Here is a 21,147-nt window from a genome sequence, read left to right on the forward strand (position 1 = left end):
GCCAGGGCTGAAAATTGTTGTGGAACAAAAAGACATTCAGGCAGACAAAGTTACCTCAAAGGGTAAAATATATGCCACAGTTTGACCTCGTTCCATGTATTTTTGTCTGCCTGTCAGTATTATGCTGTGATGCTTTTCACTCTTCTCTTTTAAATCTAGAATAATGTTTTTTTCTTGTGTTCAAATGTGTTAATTGGGTCTGCATTTTAATATATTCATTGTTACTGCATGTATTTAGTCAGAGTTGGAAAGGTTACTTTTGAAATGTAATAGGGTACAGATTACTAGTTACCCTGTTAAAAATGTAATAATTTATGTAACTTTGATATTAATTATGTCACCAAAGTAATACATTTACATTACATTAGATTACTTTTTGATTACTTTTCTAACAAATATTTTCAATTGGGCAATAAAGCTGAAAAGTCCTAAAAACATAAATTTAAACCAGATAGTGTAAACCTCACTGTTAACCTCATCATTCAGCGCTGAAGGGCGTTCTTGTCTGATGACATGGCCACTCGCCTTGATGTGGTCGGCTGGTTGCAGGCATTGCAGACTTGGTTAATAAATGTTCAATTTTAAATAAGACTCAGGTTGCTTAGAGCAATGTGCATTGATTTGATTGCCATATGAGAGGCGGAGCAAATTCAAACAAGAGAACCAATCAAAAAACAACGCTCAAAATTTGAGCACATACTGCCAAATGAATGGAGCCTGTCTAGACGTAAAGACAGCTCCTTGTAAGCCATCCTACCCTCGGTGGTGTTGCACTCAAATTTGTCCCAACAGCTTTGCTGACCTGTGTTGTCTGGAAATATGCCAAAAGAAGACATTCCTGCATGGCAAAAGGATGCAAACAACAGAATAAATGTTATATTCTACATATAAGCTTTTTACCAGAAAGAATATATTCAGATGTAGCCTCTCTGTAATGACCTCAGTAACTGACTCACATTTATTTTGTAATTCACATAACGCCATTTCATGTAGTTACTCCCCAACTCTGTTAATTATTGTATTTGTTTGTAAATCCATGAAGTTATAAATATGTGGCCTTTTTCAATCAGATACTGTAGGGTGAACTGAGTAATGTGGGGCAATTTCTGCAATTGGCACTTCAGCAATATATTTCGATATGAAGCCAATATATTATATCCACACCCAATACCATTCTGAAATCCCCAAGGTGTTTTCTAATCATATCAGAAAAGAGAATGCAGATATCACACTTGGAGAAGAAATGGCAAAAAAAAAAATGTTCCCTGTTTCAAATTGTCCCAGATTTTGTGCATTTCCTAATGTGGGACAGTTCAGGCTGAAATCTGGGACACTCACTGAAAGGTCTAAATCACCTTAATTCAAACAATAAAAACTTCTCTGGTTAGTTACACTAAAGGCAAAAGTGCATGCCCACATTTTGTAATTCAGTAATTACAATGTTTTTGCTGTTACAGATAGTGTAGTAATGTAGTATTATATTATGTATCAATATTAGAAATAATATAATTTGCAACTTGCTTAAAAATAAGTTAAAATTAATCATTACAAGAATAACTGAATAACTATTCTTACTGCAAATTTAATGTACTTAAATGCATATTTAACCAATTTAACAACATATGACTGTCCCGCATTTTCTAAAGTGGGACAATGAAAAATTGACTTAAATTTTACCATTCTGAGGCATGAATATATCATAAACACAATCTGATAACAATTGGCAGCATTGCTTCATTTATGACAAATTGATATCCTTTACATTAAATTACTGAAAATCATTGAGCTTTGACTAGATTTCACGGCAAGTATGTCACATGTGTGGAGTTGTGTGTTTTCAATTACATGACACTCCAGGTTTAATTTGACAGCAGTCCTAATCATTAGCATTTGGTAGAAAAAGAGATAGATGCATTTGAGCTTAGTTGTCCCACATTTGGCAGCGGGCAGTTTCCCACATTACACTAATTCACCCTTTATCTGTTGCTAAGACTCCTCTATTTGACAATGGCATGTGCGTGCTGTGTACTCTGATCTGATAAACCACCATTATCTACACTCCATTAAATCAACTGTCCCTCCACACTTAGAACTCAGATACTGATGTGAAGGTAGCAACAAATGCATAAAACCTGTGTTGACACAGTTAAAAGGTTTTACTGGTATATGTTTTGCCATTTAGTTTTGAGCACAACTGTATCTTTCTACCTCTAAAATTGCTGTTTCTGTGCAGCTGCATTCACAGTGATCTCCGGCTCAGCTGGTGAGTGACTTATGGCGAATGCCTCAAGAGCTGAGCTAATTTGTAACCACACAGACGCATGGGACTGGGTTCACACCATGCAGCCTGCCTACATGTCCATCATCAGCCTTCTTGGTGTGATCGGCAACTCCTTTGTGCTTTACGTGTTCTGTCTCCAGAAGCGGCACAGCTCCGTGGCTGACATCTACCTGAGCAACCTGGCAGTAGCTGATCTCCTCATGGTTTCCTGCCTGCCATTCTGGGTGGCAACCATTATCAACAAGTTCCACTGGACATTTGGGAAGCCCATGTGCCAGCTTGTCAACATTGTCATTGGGATGAATTATTATTGTAGCGTGCTGTTCCTTACGCTTGTGAGCATGGACAGATACCTGGCCCTCACCAGACCCCTGTCCCAGGGAAGGGAGAGACGAGCACTCTGGGCACGGGGGATTTGCTTCAGTATCTGGATTGCTGGCATCTTACTCAGCTTCCCTGCTATCCTCTTCCGCTCTGTGCAGTTCTTCCCTGATCTGGGCATTGACGCGTGCTACCTCGCATATCCCCATGATGGCTGGAGACTGCGTTACAACATGACTGTCAGCATAGTTGGCTTCCTTATCCCTGTTCCTATTGTATCCTTCTGTAGTTACCATATCATTAAAGTCCTTCAAAGCAGCCAGAAGATGAGAAAAGGCAGCAGAGGAAGTGTGGAAAGGAAAGCGGTGTATCTCGTGCTCGTCGTCCTGGCTGTGTTCATCCTCTGCTGGTTGCCTTACCAAATAGTAATCTTCTTGGACACATTGGATTATTATGAAGTCATCTCTGGGTGTACATGGGCTTATGTGTTGGATATTGGCAACCAGTTAGCTACTTATCTTGGCTTCAGTAACAGTTCATTGAATCCTTTCCTGTATGTTATTGTTGGAAAGCACTTTAAACAGAAGGCGAGGGAAGTGTTCAGACGGACGCTGTGCAGGAGGAAACGGCAATGTTGGAGTCTGGTAATTCCAACGCCCATCTGAACTCAACTAAACAAACTGAGAGTACTAAAATCTAAATTGATCTACACATACAGAGGAAATTCTGACCAAAAACAGCTGTTAAGAATTGAGTTTAACTAATATGCAGTGGCTCATTCATCTATTGCCGCTTGACTTTTGCAAGTAATCAGTTGTAAAGCAAACCTTTTTAACTTTTTTTATTTTGATTTTTGGTCTGATACTTCCAAGAATCAGTCAGTTTTAGTGAAGTGGAAAGTCCAGTCATTTCTGGGAAATATGCAATTCCACAATTTTGTTTGGGATAAATAACCTCTAGAGTTACCCTTGCCTAATGTTTGCCATTGCACTGTATAATGATTATCATCTTGAACTTGATTCTGTATTTTATCATTGTGAACAATACAGTAGTTTCCTTTTAGAAGTGTTCCACTGTTGTTCTTGCTAAACAAAGCCCAGGCTGTCTTTAACCAAAGCTTAAATTGGTGGTGTTTCTCACTGAGGTTATTGGAGGCTGAGCTTTCTATTTTTGTATGAACTATCATGAAGCTGAGTTGTTTTTTTAAGATGTTGGGGTTTGTTTTCTTGAATGACTTCACATATTGAAACTAGCCCTACTCCAAAAGACCAAGTGAAGCTGACATTATGTTTATATATCTGTAAAACTGTATATAGTATAATATAGTTATTCGCTTTAACTTCTGCACTATCAACACTACATAGAGTAAAAATGGCATTTAATTGCACAAATGTTAAGAATTCACAAAAAAGATATTCCAATCAGGCTTTGAAAAATAATCTTTGAACGTTGTTATAAGCTAATTAGACCATGTATGTAGGTTACTGTCTTCAATAAAGTCAATAAATCATCTATAACAATAAGAAGGATGGAATGTCTGTTTTTTGATAGGAAAGCATTGTTTATACATTGGATGTCGATGAGCTAGTTTTCTGGTGACTTCTCTTCCAGAATATCTTAATTGACTGCATAATTCAAATGCGCTGTTATCATTTTGACCATAAAAGGGAAGCTACAGCCTTAACCATTGTAAATTTTAGATAACACGTCCTGACAGGTGAAAATACTGTGTATATAACATATTCTATCCCCATTTGCTGATTTATTTGTGTTTGTTGGTTTTAAGCCATCTCATGTATGTTATTGTTGTTTCATCAGCGTGAATTAGGATGAGATTAAGAATGAATTAAGAACAAAGAACTAAATCAGTACTCATTTAGTCAAACATTTAGAACTTAACTGTAGCTAAACAGTTCATAAACTGAAAAGAAAAGAAAAGAAAAGAATGAGTCACTGAGATCTCAACATCCAAGCATAGAGAGCTTTTAGAGAATAATCCTGGTAATCCTTCTAACCAGATGGAAGTTTGTAACATTTATATGAACTGCACGTATCAGGAGTTTGGATTGAGGAATCTTGTTATGATCACATGAAAAAATTGTGTGTCAGTTTTATTTTAACTATACTTAAATCATAATAATTGATATTTGCTTTCTTAAACTTTTCTCAAAAGTCTGCAGTAGTGGTCATTTGGTGCAATGCCACCTGCAGCTTTGGCTTGTCTCTAATGTGTACGCAGTGAAAGACTATTTCATAAACAAGTTGATATATTGGACCTCTTGGCCAAGCAGGAGAAAGAATGCAACTCTATATACAAAAACGCTTGAAGCAGATCTCCCCTCTGACTCGCTGTGTACTCTTTGCCAGGAGCTCAGCGTACACAGATCAGCCCCCTCTCAGACACATTTTTTGCCATCTAGTATTTTGATCATAGAAGGAACAACACATTTTTTAATCTTGAGGTAAGAACTTTTCATGTAACTTCCCTTTTATTTTGTGTATTATAGTCTGTTATGATTGCTAATAAATTCTAGCAGGTACTAATGTAGAGAGTTGTTCAGCCATTTAACTGCACAAAATTATTGAAGGTACTACATGAAAACTATACAGAAGGTCTTACTGATCATACACTGGAATAATGAGTGATTCTGTCCAACTAAAGGGAAATGAGTTAACTTATTGATGTGTTACGATACATTTTTTAACGACTAATTTATCTTTTGACAATATGGTTTATTTATTTTATAAGAAGTGACTTTGTTCAGTTTTAATCTCCTATGCAGTAGTTGTCAAAACAACATACCACCATGCATTTTGAATGAAATAAATCCATTTTATTGATGATTGATGTGTAACTGTTCTGTAATGTAGCCCATGGAGCCAGTGAACCTTGTATCTGTGACGCCACTGTGGTTTGAAAACAGCAGTGCATCCCTACCATCCGGTCCATCAGAGTCTCCAGTCTCTGCAGTATGGGAGATCGTCCACACCATCATTCCCCCGTACATTTTTACCTTATCCCTGTTAGGCCTTCTCTTTAACGGCTTTGTCCTGGGTGTGTACCTCACTCATAAGGATCAACTAACTGTAGCAGAGATCTACCTGAGCAACCTGGCACTGGCTGATTTTATTCTCCTGTGTGGCCTCCCTTTCTGGGCGATGTACATCCGCAATGACTTTAACTGGGCATATGGAGATGCCTTATGTAAATTGGTCAACTCCCTCATCATCATCAATTTTTACACCAGCATATATACCCTTGTCATGATTAGTGTTGACCGCTATCTAGCACTGGTGAAGACCATGAAGGCCAGGTGGCTGAGACGGACACTGTATGCCAAGGTGATCTGCTTCTTCCTGTGGCTATTAGGGTTCCTACTGAGCATGCCAGTCATTATTCACAGAAAGGTGAAGTTCATTGAGGAGTATAATACAACATCCTGTATACTGGATTATAGTGATGACAGGTCTTGGAAGTTGGCCCACCAAATTCTGAATAATGTGATGGGCTTTGTACTCCCTGTACCGATCATTTTTTTCAGCAGTGGGACCATAATCAAAGCTTTAGCACGGAGGAGAGAGACTATAGCTTTTCATGACAGTAACGACACCAAGGCCACAGTTCTGGTATATGCTGTCACACTACTATTCTTATTGTGTTGGTGTCCCTACCAGGTCTTCACCTTCCTCGACATACTCTGTGACGTCCATGTGCTGGATGAGAGGCTGTGGGCTCACACTCTGGACATAGGAGGACAGTTTTCAGCGTATCTGGCCTTTCTCAACAGTGCCCTCAACCCTTTGCTGTATGTCTTCTCCGGGCAATATTTCAGAAGGAAGGTTAGCGCCATCTACAGGCAGACTAGATATCATCACAGGGGATCAGATATGACCACATATCAGCGCTCTGTTGTGTCCACTTACATCCACAGACCGGAGCAAATTAAGACTGTGGTCATTTTTAATGCAAATGATCAGATGTAACTCTTTCTCGTGGCATCCTGTCCTCATTTTCAACCACTTTCATTGCAGCTTATGGATGAAGTGATACAATACACAGGATATGACTCTCAAATTATTATTTCATGAGGCTTAATACAATAACAATGCAGTTATACTATTAAACAGCAGTATCAAATGATGTTTAACACGGTGCTTTGCGGAAATAATGGACCCAGACAGAGATAATGGACGCATTCTGTAGAAGAAATGGAACAATAATAATAATAATAATAATAATGATACTGACTTGTGTCATTTGTGATAATGCCACTTGTCGTATTTTAATGTTAAATATACCAAACAAAATCTGCCATAACTTAAATCCTATGTTTGTGTTCTAATGTCTTCTCTTTGCTTGTTCATTCTTTCTCTTGGCTCCACAAAACAAGTTCACAGGCTTATATGAGAAATGGCCACCAATGTACTTTGTATATATTAACTTTAATACTTCTCTTTGTATATCTTGGCATGTAAACAAAAAACATTTTTTCAGTAGTGACATACAGAGTTATGTCAGTTTCTCTTTACAGAATCATCAACATTCATGTATTTTTGCACATTACTGGAAAAATCTATATAATCATCTCAGTTGAACATCCAAAATAGCATAATAAACATTAGTCTGGCATGCAAAGGCATAATTTGTTTGAAACTCATATTTTGCTTTACTTGCTTGCTTTACTCATGTAAATGAATTTAACCTTGCATTATTGCAGTTCAGTTGCATTTTATGTACTTTTGAGTATTGCCATTTTTGCAGTGGGAACTATGTCCTTACATTTTTGCATGATGCATGATATGCATTTGATTAATTAAGTGTTTTGATACTCTTTTCATGAATGTGGAGATGTGTTTCTAGAAAGTCTGCTATGAGTTTAAAAGAGCAAATTAACAGCAGCTGAAAATCCTATGTTTGTTGACTTCTATGGTTCAATTTCTCACCCTGCGACAGTGATGTAGAAGAGTGACATCACTGTAGGTATGGTTACAAGAGCAACAGCGCACACCTCTGACAACTAAACAAAATGCACCCATCAGTAATTCCCGGTGTAGTGTAGAGGGCAGTGAAGAGTAACTTAATACCTGGCTTCTCAGCTGGGTAGTAAATTACTCTTTAAAGACACATTCTACAGTAAAAAAAAAAAAAATACAAACAGTTCTATCGACACAAATTTCAGCTTATTTTTTATTTTTTATGGTTGCTTACATACCAACAACTTGGACATAGGGGCATGGTCAGGGAGAGGAGAGGATTTCAACAAGCCCCCCAAACAATTGCTGAACCCCTCACCCAAACAGTGATTGTCATAATCATATAGTAGCCTAGCAAGTGTAACAAGACACAATTAAGAGTATCGTCTCACAGCTTCAAAATTCTGATGTGCTTTTGGTTTTGGTAAGAAATAAATGTAACCCTCTCAAAATGTTGGAAACAAAAGTTCAAGGAATGAAGAATGCCTAATTAAGTAATTTACTTTCTTTAGTAGTTTACCTTTACTTCCAAGTCCAAGGGGTGACTTTATGTTGTGTGGTTACAGGTTATGTTAGAAATAGCTATGATCAGGACTGGCAGTTATGGTGGCTCTTTGTTGAGTTTGTTGAAAATTTACCAAATTATTTATCAACAGTATGATTTGACATGTCGCACAAAAGAAGAAAAATTTCCGTGGCATTCACATGCGACTCTATCAGCCATTTGGTCTACTGTATGTTTGACTTGACATCCACTTCCACAGCCCTATTATCAAAATCTAATAACATAAACAATCCCAGTTAATTACTGTGAGGGCTTGTTTTTGGCACCAAGACACTGTTACGATCATGCCATTTCCCTAGCTTGCTACGCCTTTCTGGTTCCTTTGATGAGAGGAGTGGTAGTAAGATGATCAACTATAGGAACAAAAACAAAAAAAAAGAAAATCTGATCCATTAAATCAAGTTTATTTTGTGGGACAGTAATTTGCTTTTTTCTTGTGAAATCCTGCCTCTTCATGCATCCACAAAAAAAATCTAATTAAACAATCTGAGAGTGCTCACAGCTCATAAAAATAACCTTTGATGAGGAGGTGTGAATTCAATTTATATTTTAAAAAATAATAATACAGTTATAGCTCCTGACTGCTCCATTGCATTCCAGCTCCATTCCATTGACTGTTTGTTACTCATTATATTGTCTTCCAGCAGGCTTTCCTTTGCTTTATGTGACAATAAACATAACACAGACAGAAAAACATAAAGTTTTACATGTTTTATGCTGCATTTGTGTTGTGCAGGCAAAAAAATTTACCAGTCTCTGTTTTCTTCCCCTCAAGAACATGTAGCGCTGTTTCAACGAATCATAACAGTTATTTGTGTGAATGTGTTTATTCCCATGTGTAGCACTGATTGATTTCAGCTGCTTATTGCCAGATTCCCCATTTCACTTGGCTCATTTAGCCTGACACTGATTACTGGATCTTGCAGTCCCATCATGCCAGTCCTTCTTAGATTGACAAGAAGAATTTTACACACAAGCTGTTGAGAGTGAAATTCTTTCTGCCTGGCAGTGGAGGAAATAGTGTGGGTGGGAATTGCAAGTTGCTGGAACTATCTTGCCTCCACCTAACATAATAATTTCACAAATTGAAAATGATTCAGCGTTTTATAAATCGATTTTACATAGCAGACATTTTGACTTGTTAGATTAGGAAAAGCAGAGAGGTAATTATCAATAAATGGCTCTGTTCTATTCAAGTGTCCAACTGAGCCAGCATGTACAATACCAGGACCCTGAAACTGAAGAAGCTAAATGAAATTCAGCGGGTTTTTTTTCTTTATTTTTTTTTAAAAAATCATTATTTACACCTGTTGGTTTCCTCCCATGACAAGTCAGAGTGTCTTCTGTGAAAACTACCTCTTGTCTATATCCCCACCCTCACAGTAACAGCCAGTCATACAACAACCCTCCTATAATTCTGCTCCTTGTATCTTATAAAGCATGCACTGACAGTATACAAACAAGGAAATAATCAATCAGTGCTTACATAACAAAAGTTTAATCTCATCCCCTTATTTACATTAATTGGACATTCAAGAGTTTCATTGCTTCACAAGTCAATGAACTCTCTGCAAAGTGAGCGAGGAAGTATCTATTCCAGACAGGAAGTAATTGCATTGTTCTCCCGTCTTAATTGAAATGAATGTGGAGCAGATGTTTGTGAGACTACAGCTAGTAAAGCCAGTGTGTCTTAGCCATAGTAATAAAAGCACTTCCAGTGATATTTTAAAAAGACTCTATAGCAACACTGAAGACGCTAGGGATGGCAATGATGGTCAGTTTGTTGTCCCACCACTTTGGTCCAGACAGAAATATTTCAACAACTATAGGATGGATTGCCATGAAATTTTGTACAAACACTCATGGTCCCTAGACTATGAAGCATGCTGACTTTGGTGATCCCCTGAATATGGGTTAAGGCACCCACCATAAACTCCAACATCCCATATTTGTGTCCGGCCATGGACATCTGTCGCATGCCATTGCCCATGTTTCTCTCCCATCATTTTCTGTCATCTCTCTACTTCCACTATCTAATAAAGGCCTAAAATTGACTTCATACAAAGTGCAGTAAACAGAAGAAACCTAAATGAGACACTTGCAGACAGTTTTTCAAGGTAGTTGACAGACTGACTCGATGATGTTGATATCAGGGCTCTGTGGGACGGCAACACCATTTGTTGCAGCACTCCTTGTGCTTGTGCACTCCTTGTTCTTCTTGTCATTGAATGATGTTTATGATTCTGGCTGTGTGCTTGGAGTTGTTGCCTTGCTGCAGAATAAATCTGGGACTCACTCAAACACCTGGCATCTAAACATCTAAGGTGCCAAAGTGCACAGCATTTATATATATAATATATATCATTAAGCCTGGTATTACTAATGTAACCCTATTGCCTAGCAAAAAATGTCACAACAACGATAATTTTAGAATCTGTTAATTTATGTATCTTTGGAGAAAACACATTCCTGATAACAGTGACAGAAAGTTCTCAAACACTGCAAAGAACCACAAGACCAAGAAAGGAATGCTCATCTGGTGGGTGTCTGGATTTAGTCAATACAAACTGATCATATTGTCACTGTTCACTCATAAAAAGCTGGTTTACATAACCTCTTCTCTCTTCCTGTAATTAGCCTGGAAGCTGCTTGTTGTTTCCTGGGTATTACTACTGAATTGTCACTAACATTTTCTAGCATTACAGTATGATATTTATAAAAAGACAGATGGGAGATAAAATGTCATCCAAATTTGTTTAGTAACTTCCCCATCCAGGTCATGTGTATTAAAGGGGCCATATTATACCCCTTTTCCACAAGTTAACACAGTTCTCTGGAGTCTTAATAGAATTTCTGACATACTTTGGTCAAAGTACATCAAATATTAAGCACCACAGCAACCTTCTCATCCCGTCTAAATAGCTCTGTTCAGAATGGTCAATTTGGGTGTAAACTTAGATTTTGCTGCATTAATTGCAATAAATGGATCAAAAGGATTCCAAAATAACTACATCATGATGTTGATTTGTAAAATGTCTGAATTCATCCTTTGTCAGGTCTGTCTGCAAGACAACGAGCAAACAACTTTTAAAATGCATGTTTTCTGAATGAAGTTTAGATCGATCAGAGCTATGCTAACATTGTACCTGCTTCATCCACACTCAAAACAATGTCATCTAAAGGCTGCAATGTTATTCTTTATGAAATTATATAAACTCACCAGCATTTAAGATGTTAATTATTGATGACAGCAGCTGAGGTGGTGTGTGACTTTGGTGTTAGCTTTGCTCCAGCTACGTGAGAAGCAAGATTGAAGATAAATCCACGTAAACCCAAAAGATTTAGAAAACAAACTTTTCCCACCGGTAAGCTGCTCTGGATCAGAGCAGAATCGGTTGTTTATTCCATTATATACCATTATCATAATATTTCCCCTTTAAAAAACAATCTGACCTTATATCGTGTTAAGAATGACATTCTGTGTATACAGTGCAGGAGGGAAAAAAACAGGAGGCAGAATTAGCAGGAAGGTGGGGCAATAGAGCAAGGCAACTGGTATTCTCAAGAACTTTATCTGACATCACTTAACAGTTCCTCTCTCCTTTCAGAGAGTGAGTCAGAGACAGACAGAAGACAGTAGCAGAAAGGAGGACTACGGTGTGGCTGTGTATCTGGACATTCCACATCTGGACTTACTTAAGAGAAATGGCTCATCTGCCTACAAGGTATGTACAAGCATTATTTGGTCTGTATATTACTTTTCTGTTTTTACCATTATCCTCACAGAAAAGGGTTAAATCTAGACAAACCTGGTATTTTTGTGGTTACAATATGTCACATATGGACTTGCACTGTTGTTCTTTCACTATTTGAGTCATCACGCTTAGTGTTAGATGTCAGCAAGAATCAGCTTTAATGTTTAAATAAACAGTAATGATACATATATATAGTATAAAGAGTATTTAAAAATGTTTAACTGTGTTTTGTGCTGATGCACAAATATAAAGTCTAATGAAAATGACTTTGGATTCATTTGAAATGAAAGCATTTTTACACTGTTGTGGCTCCAAATATACTGTAGATGAAATTATTCTTAAACTGTAGATGCAGTAAATGTCAAAGATTAAGTTTCTGTAAAGTGCTAAATAGTAATACAAAAGGAAAAGTCGTACTTGACAAATGGTACCGTGGCATATGCATAGAAGTGGTGAATGACAGCTGTTACTGGTAGACAAATAGATAACCATTCCTGCGCTTGCACCTTGGCAACTTAAGTTAAGGGCGTAGGTTTGTTTTCTTAAATATAAAAGGCAGCCAAAATAAACAGTATGAATTTGATCTCTCTTTTCTCTTTCAAATGCACACACACGTAACTCTCCAAAGCACTTACTTCAATGAATATGTATTTTTGATATAACTTGCCTAAAACAGGCTTGAATTTTCTGATTTTAATCAGATGTTTTACATTTTATTTTATGAATACAAACAAGAGATTGAAATTAGTATTTAAACTGACTGATGATAGATCTTCCCAATAAATGTTACAAGAAAAATAACTTCTAGGTTATCTGCTGCTGTGTTTAACACAACTATCTGCTGTAAGGTTTTCAAACCTCACCTGACATTCTGTGGCTCTGCCCTTCTTTCAGTTTGTTGATTTGGGCGACACAACTCAAGCGTGTCATGACAGAGCCACAGCAATGCTCATAACTATCATGTAACCATCTGAGAAATGCCTGCAGTTTACCTATCTGTGTGTCTCTGTGCTCTTCAGGCTGCTGCTGACGGCATTTTCATGAAAAAATGATGCCTGAGATTCACAAACAAATCTGTTGGAAAAGCTAATTTTACATTACAAATAATATTCATGTCATAATGAAGCATATAGAATAATATTCAGCTCCTGATCCATGGGTGGATGGGGTTATATGAATATTTCTCCTAATTATGTAAAAGAAGATGAATGTTTGATTCCAAAACATCCTTATTTGCTAAAACTGGTGCAGTGCCCATTCAAAATGTGCCTGTTCGGAACAGGCTGCTTACTTATTATTTCTTGAGAACCACATATATATGTATCAACTGACAATCGTATCAATTAAAACGATAAGGATTTCACAAATGAAATGATTTAAATTTACCAGTGAGACTAAACTGAGGTTGAACTGTAGAGGCAATTTATAACTTTCCACTGGTTGATTTTGGTTGATCAAATGTGTCTGTGCGGCTACTGGGTGGTTTTACTGCCTCCGTCTCGTCTCGTTTTGTCTCGTTTGTTCTTCTGCTTGTTCTTCTTTCTCAGGCAGTTTAACTGAGCGGAGTGCATGTCTTTGTCCCGCTCAGCAAGTCAGAGCCCAGAAACCCCACCCCGCTGTGCTGTGAAAGTGTTGACATAACCCCGCTGCACTCAGACATGGAGCTCGCTGTCTCACTTGTTTATTCAAAGTTTATTAAACATGTTGCAAGACCACATGGCTTTACACTTGACACTGCACTCCCTTGGGTCTTCAGCAGTACTTCCACCAAGTATGAAGTCAAGTCAGAGCCCAGAAGCCTCGCCCTGCTGTGATGTAACAGTGTTTATATGAAACAGCCTCTGCTGTGTACACAGACACAGAGCTGAGCAGCTCACTGTTTGCTTGTTTAGTCCAAGTTTATTAATATTAAATGTGCCACGTGTCCAAATTGCACCAAAATTGGAAAATGCACTCCCTTGTATCTCCAGCAATACACCCACCAAGTGTGAAGTAGATCAGATGAGCAGTTCTCGAGATATGGGGATGACAAACATACAGACAGACATACATATATACATACATACATACAGACAGACAGATAAACAGACAGAGATTACTTGGTTTAATAAAATGGCATGTCTAAGCAACAATCACAAATTAGCTAACAACACCGTATACGCTTGAAATTTAAATATAATACCAATTAGTTTGGTTTAAAGCAATTAAAATACTGACCACTTCCGATTCACCATCACAGGTCATTCATTATGTACTGTACTACAAATACTGCCAGGCTATAGCTAGTCAGAAATGTGTAATAGGCTACAGCTTGAAGTTGAGGGGTATCAGATCATCAAATCTGGTACCCCCCATGCCCTGCTCTTTCACTCTTTTATATTATATGTTATATTAATGAAATGAAATTAAATGAGTACTTCATATACAGTACTGTTGTGGCCCCACATACAGATGAATAAAACTACAGATTACAGTAACTATAACACATTTTGTTATTCTAAATTGCATTCTAAATTGTTTATGGAACATGTACAAAAGGAAACACACAGACAATAGTACTTGATAAATAAACCAGTAAGGTTATTGTTGAAAAGCCAGCCACAGCCAGACAGGAATTGGCAAAATGTGGATCAAAGGCTTTTAGCCCTGAGGCCACCATGGTATCCCAGTAAATGTTATCTTTCATCACTCATTGTCAAAGAAGCTCCCACCCACTCATGTTTTGCAGATATCATTGCATTGTTTGTTTTGTTTTTTTCTTAGGCCAATAAATGTTTGTGGAAACATCTGAGTGATTTTTGTTTCACTTTTTCCATTGCATGTTACCATGTCTTATGGTAGTCTGGTAATGGTAGCCTTCTACATGGCTTATTTGCTTAGCCTTCATGACTTTGTTAAATTGTGTGTCAGCAGCATCAAAACAGTTTAGTATCAAAAAAGTATGAACTCTTGACAAACATGTGAAAGTTATTGGATAAGGATTGCTCTACTGTTTTAATAAAGTTAGTTTATTAAAAACAACCAGACAGGATACTTATAAAATGAATTCCTGTTGAGCCTACATTTTGCCACAGTTTTTTGTCCACAACCAATACAAACATCTTTGGGAGCTGCACTAAGCAAAATAAAATGGGGTTTTCAGTATCCCATTTAGTATTCAGTATTACTCAAAAGTCAGTGTTTCTCAGTATTCCACATTATGATTATAATAATGTTTTGTCTTGTTTGCCTTCCTCTATCCACAGTGTTCCTACTAATTTCAGCACCACAGCTGTAAATAAAGATCATAACAGCACCAATGGCACTGATTGTCCTCTTGACAATTCCGAGGAATGGATGGTCATATATATCTGGCTCATTGCTGTGCTGGGAATTGTGTTTAACGTGTTTGTCCTGACGGTTTTCTACTTACACAAGAAGGCCTTCACCGTGGCTGAGATCTACTTGAGCAACCTGGCTGCTACCGACCTTGTCCTGGTGTCCTGTCTGCCCTTCTGGGCTGTGAATGTAGCCCACAATTATAAGTGGCCCTTTGGTGATCACCTGTGTCGACTGGTCAACCTGGGCATCAATATGAATGTCTGCTGCAGCATCTACTTTCTTGTTCTGATCGTGATGGATCGTTATGTGGCACTGGTGCACCCGCTGTCTCATGACAGGTTTCGTCGGCCAAAGTTTGCCAAACTGTGCTGTCTGCTGGTGTGGGGTTTCGGGTTGCTCCTGGGTGTCCCCACACTCTACTTCAGGGAAGCAAAAGGTGATCATTGCTATCTTAAATACCCAAATGACACTATACATCTGTTGTGTGAAGGGATAATGTTCATCTTCAGGTTCATCCTCCCCATTTCTATCATTACCTGGTGCACTGTCAAGATCATTCAAGCTTTAAAGAACCGGTCAGTGGAGGGGTTGAACACTCCAAGAACAGAGCACAAGGCGACCACTCTAGTGCTGGTCGTTCTTGTGGCGTTCCTGATCTGCTGGGTGCCATTCCACCTTTATAAGATACTAGACTCACTCCGAAGAGTTAAAATCCTGAAAGGATGTGACCTTCAAGCCATCCTACACATCTGCAGCCAGATCTTCACCTACTTAGCTTTCTTCAACAGCGTTCTCAACCCCATCCTCTACATCATTGTAGGAAAGAACTTTCAGAAAAAAGTTCGGGAACTCTTCAGTCAGCGGTCCATTAGGAGAACAACGACCTTAAGCCTCACCTCCACACGCAGCAACCTAATAAGCAGTGTTCGAGCTAATGATGTCTGCTGACAAGCTGATCTGCAAGATTGTGATTTTTTGAGAGTTTATGGTCTATGTTTTTTGAACAATTTCACATGATGAAGTGGGTGTGACCCAGAAGTGAGATAAGAAAAATATTTGGAGTCATACCTGCATCATGTTCACGTAGACAGAGAGGGGGTTATTATATGCATGATGTACCCCTTGGAAGGTAGCCCATCAGATCCTGCTCAGTATGCTGGGATTTGAACTCCCTCTCTCTCATGTTTTTTTGCTCCAGATGGCTCATAACTCAGGGCTTTACCTACTGTAAAAAGAGAGGGGTTGTAGGTGTTGAGGCCACAGCACTGGTGTATGCTGTCACACAACTTTTCTTACTGTGTTGGGGTCTTTCCCCAGTCTTAAACCTTCCTCAACACACTCTTTGATGGACAAAGCTTTTGGAGGCCAGGTTTTAGTGTGTCTTGCCTTTCTCAACAGTGTGCAATGTCTACTTAGATCAGGACAAATGAAAGAGACAGTGTGATCATCTTTAATGCAAGTGATCAGATGCGACTCATGACATCCTGTTTACATTTTGGACCGCTTCTGGTACTACTTGGATGAAGTTGTACAATGTACAGGATATGAGAGTGAGAATTACATCATCTGCCATCCTAACACTTATGCCCTAATTGTTGTTTCATCAGAATTGCTTTTAGATTTTACACAATAATAACACTTACATAATTAAACAGCCCTTCAAATTCTATTCTATATTGGAGAAGTAATGGACACAAACTAAGATAATGGAAGTAGTGGGTGATGGAAACAGACTTTGTGTCTCTGTGTAGCAGTAATGATAATTTAATGTGAGATGTTTCTTGGCCCTCTGTGCATGTTTGTAGATATTCAGTATATACAGTGTGTGTCTGAATCTTTTGCTCTGTACTCTTACATGACCTTACTTTTACTGATTTGTTATATTTTAATGCTAAACATATTTAATATCCATGTAATATTCTTCCCCTCTGTCTCTGGCAGTGTGCATCCTTCCTTTGACTGGCTAATTTAAATCTGCAAGCTGACTAGAGAATGACCACCTTTGCACTGTGAACACATTTGCATGCTCATACAATTTGTACAATTTTGTTGTGTACACTGCCTGAAAAGTAGTGACTCACACAGTCACGCCAGTTTCTCTGTATGGTGTAAACAAAACATTTGTGCATAAATCGTTAAACAATTTGTATATTCAACTTAATGTAACCACCTACAGTGGCATAATTGCAAAAGCCTTACACTGAATCTTTTGCTGACATGCCATAAATGTATACATATTGTTATAATAATATATAATATTATAAAGTCTTACAATGAGAGACTGGGGACTTTTTTCTTTTTGTAAGCACTGGAAAAGGTCTTTTTTTTCCAGTTCAGGACATCATTTAAAAAATGAAATTTCATATAAAGGTGATGTTGGTATATGTTGGGGAAATTTTCTTCAGAAAGAGGCACATAAAGAAAGCATTAAACATTGTTACCTGTTGGAGCAGTTGTAGACACTGTACAATCCATCACACCATCAGTAACAATTATACAAATGTCCAAACACAAACAAAAATACAATCGTCTTGGATTTTTATATAGAAAGCATGTTGTTCAGCTGGCCCTTTCCCTAAAGCCAGCCCTTTCTCTAAAGATTGTGAACCCAAACTAGACAGCTTTATACCTCTCCAGAAGCAAAGCTAAAAACAGTCTGGTCCCTAAATGTACATTTCCACAAACTGTTACACCTTCTTACAAACAAGTATGGTCATATGATCTAACAGAGACCTCATGGTCAATCAATAACTTCAAACATGGACATCCTTCAACTTTAGCTTGTCTAGGTACCTCATGATCCACACAGTCTCTAAAACAGTAGGCTTAAGATATCTCTAGCTAACCCCAGAGGTCAACAAGCAGCCTTCAGATAGAAACAGGTTCAAGAGTTCAACTAGACTAGGAGTAGGATTTCTTCACCAACATATATCCCCAAAATGACAATGACATCACATTCAGTTGATAACAAACATTGACCCCTTAGTTTAAAAACATTTGTAACATATACACAAAAGATTTATAAAATGATAACCTACTATTCCATTTCGGTAACACTTCATTTTACGGGTCCGCAAATGTCATGGTAATTAGCAAGTAACTTCTTTGAAATTTCTTTGAAATTAGCCCAAAATTTACCTCAAATTTCATGGTAATTAGGTGATAATTAGCAAGTAACTTCTTTGAAATTACCCTGAACTTTCGTGGTAAGTCGATATAATAAGCAAGTAAGTTATTTTAAATTTTGTTGAAATTACCCCAAATTTACCCTAACATTTACTTTGAATTTGTAAGTGAGTTGTTGCAGCTTAATTTCCAAGTAGTTTCTGTCTAATTTCTGCTGAGCAGACCCCTAAATTAAAGTGAGTTGTTACAGCTTAATTTCCAGGTAGTTTCTGCCTAACTTCTGCAGGCCAGTAAATTGAAGTATTACCATTAACGCCCTTGGAGGAGATAGCATTTGTTTAGGAGCGAAAATTGAGGAAAAATCTTATTTAGAAAGGCTAATTGCGGACTTCCTGTTGGATTTAGGGCATGGGTGTCAGTGTATGATTTGAGATGAATAAGTCGGTTTTGGTTTGATCTCTCTAGAACATTCCTACGGGCCATTTTAGTTACATAGGTGGCGCTCTCGAGCACATTTTGGCACTTTGGGGGTTCATTTTTACATTTTATCAATTTATTTACCAGACCTGATGTGCGTGCCAAATTTAGTGAGTTTTTGAGCATGTTTAGGGGGTCAAATTTAGGGTTTAAGTGGCGGAATAAGAAAGAAAGAAACAAACAAACACATGAATTAAAACTGCAAGTTGCAAGCAGCGTTGAACGGGCCTTCACACCTCCATGCACATCAAGCCCAATGCAGTCGAAGGGCTTCTGTCACAGGCATGTAGATGTCTTCAGCTGTTTTCAGACAGTGCAAGAAGTAGATAAACATCACTTCCTTTGTCCACTGTTTGCCTGCTGCTGGGGCTGCTTACCTGCTATTTCATAAGGCTGTTCAGCCGGTGTGCATCACTGATGGAATATTGTCATGTAGACGTGTTCAGGCTGGGACTCTTATCAAACATGTAAAGTTTGGTGCAGACTGGAGCATGTACAATAAAGTTATAGCAACTTCCTCTGTCATGGCGACACATCAATTCTCAACGATGCGAAGATGAGAATTTTCTGCAGGGTGAGACATGTCTGTCTTGCTCACACCTGTGTCATCAAAATTATGCAAGTTTTGGGCCCATTCACTTGAATTTCAATTAGTAAATTGAAAACTCTTGATGAATGTGTGTGTAAAACAAATTAATTTCCTAATTTTCAAGTTTATTTTTAGAAAAGTAAAGACTTTTAACCCACATGACCTGGTCAAAGTTTGATTGAAATGTGTACTGTCAGGTGTGTAGAGACAATAAGTAACTGTAGCTGGACACAGAAAAATACTCATATATTTGAATGGAGAGTGTTAGTGAACCGCTAGGTGCTCGAATCCTAATAAAGGAAAAACTGCAGTACAGAGCTACAAATTTTAGTTTTGATTTTATTTTTCTGCAGCACTTTATCACTAAACTGTCACTGTCACTCAATGAGCTCCATTCAACCCCCACACCCATCCCCCCCTCCTATTCTCTCTCTCTCCCCCTCAGTTGGAGAGGAGAATGTCACTCTTCTTGTGAAATCTCCTCATAAATCCCATGATTTTGGCCAAATCTTACATTGAAAATCCCCTTTTTGCAGTAGGAAATTTTGTGGGGAATCCATTGAAAGTGATCAGACTCATAGTTTAGACATCAGAAGCCTTTGTTTGACACAAAGTCCATGCCCATAGATTGCCTCCCCATTGGTTTACATTGTAAGGTGTGATGTGGCACTACAACTTTCAGGGCTTACAAAATCTAAACCGTTCAAGTTATTGCAAAGTTTTTAAAATCTTTTGTTCAGCCCAGTGTGATAAGTCATGTATTAAAGTTTGAAGCCGATACCATTAATGCCCTAGGAGGAGATAGCGTTTGATCGGGGTCCAAAATTGGCACAAAGTCATACTTTCATGGACATATTGCGGACTTCCTGTTGGATTTAGGGCTGGGGTGTCAGCGTATGATTTGTAGGTCTTGATGAGACAAATAATTGAGTTTTGGTTCGATCTCTCTATGACATTCCTATGAGCCGTGGCCACCATTTTTGATACATAGGTGGCGCTATAGAGCACATTTTAGCACTTTGGGGGATAATTTTTACATTTTGACTTGATGTGCATGCCAAATTTGGTGGGTTTTTGAGCATGTTTAGGGGGTCAAATTAAGGGTTGAAGTGGCGTAATAATAAAGAAAGAATTAAAGCTGCAAGCAGCGTTGAACAGGCCTTCGCACCTTTGCGCATGTCAGGGTGTGGAACAGTCCAAGGGCTTCTGTCAGGGGCATGTAGATGTCTCCAGACCTGGGCTGACAGGTCTGACTTTACAAACGTGAAGTTTGGTGCAGACTGGAGCATGTACAATAAAGTTATAGCAATTTCCTCTGTCAAGGCGAAACATCAAATCTCAACAGTGTGAGGATGACAATTTTCTGCAGGGTGAGACATGTCTGTCTTGCTCACACCTGTGGCATCAAAATTATGCAAGTTTTGGGCCCATTCACTTGAATTTCAATTGGTAAATTGAAAACTCTTGATGAGTTGTGTGTGTAAAACAAATTAATTTCCTAATTTTCATCAAGTCTACTTTTAGAAAAGTAAAGACTTTTAACCCACATGACCTGGTCAAAGTTTGACTGAAATGTGTGCTGTCAGGTGTGTAGAGACAATAAGACAATTTTTTCCCTTCCCCTCATAGGTCATCCCCACTACTGAATTATACATATAAGACTCATAATTATTGTAAAATAAATGATAATAACACCAAACTTCATTCAAAGTTTGTATATAATGTACTGTATTCAGAC

The 21,147-nt window shown here is 38.1% G+C and overlaps 3 protein-coding genes across 3 annotated transcripts; all 3 read left to right on the forward strand.

Moving 5' to 3' along the window:
- Positions 1-2,274: 2,274 nt before the first annotated feature.
- On the forward strand, positions 2,275-3,267 carry LOC122998548 (B2 bradykinin receptor-like). Its single transcript, XM_044375477.1, has one exon. The coding sequence runs from the start codon at positions 2,275-2,277 to the stop codon at positions 3,265-3,267; it is 993 nt and encodes a 330-aa protein (XP_044231412.1).
- Positions 3,268-5,476: 2,209 nt separating this feature from the next.
- Positions 5,477-6,586, forward strand: bdkrb1 (bradykinin receptor B1). The gene has a single exon (XM_044375547.1). The coding sequence runs from the start codon at positions 5,477-5,479 to the stop codon at positions 6,584-6,586; it is 1,110 nt and encodes a 369-aa protein (XP_044231482.1).
- A 5,178-nt stretch (positions 6,587-11,764) lies between these two features.
- LOC122998616 (B2 bradykinin receptor-like) lies at positions 11,765-16,306 on the forward strand. Its single transcript, XM_044375551.1, has 2 exons — positions 11,765-11,866; positions 15,142-16,306. Exons 1-2 carry the CDS (start codon positions 11,847-11,849, stop codon positions 16,163-16,165), a joined length of 1,044 nt encoding a protein of 347 aa, XP_044231486.1. The 5' UTR covers positions 11,765-11,846; the 3' UTR covers positions 16,166-16,306.
- Positions 16,307-21,147: the final 4,841 nt, after the last annotated feature.

The sequence above is a fragment of the Thunnus albacares genome, chromosome 15 (assembly GCF_914725855.1).
Source record: "Thunnus albacares chromosome 15, fThuAlb1.1, whole genome shotgun sequence".
In the NCBI taxonomy this organism is placed as follows: Eukaryota; Metazoa; Chordata; class Actinopteri; order Scombriformes; family Scombridae; genus Thunnus; species Thunnus albacares.

Coding starts and splice junctions, on each gene's coding strand:
- bdkrb1 (XM_044375547.1), top strand. CDS start 5,477: ATGGAGCCAGTGAACCTTGTATCTGTGACGCCACTGTGGTTTGAAAAC.
- LOC122998548 (XM_044375477.1), top strand. CDS start 2,275: ATGGCGAATGCCTCAAGAGCTGAGCTAATTTGTAACCACACAGACGCA.
- LOC122998616 (XM_044375551.1), top strand. CDS start 11,847: ATGGCTCATCTGCCTACAAG. Junction 11,867..15,141: donor ATGGCTCATCTGCCTACAAG/GTATGTACAAGC, acceptor CTCTATCCACAG/TGTTCCTACTAATTTCAGCA.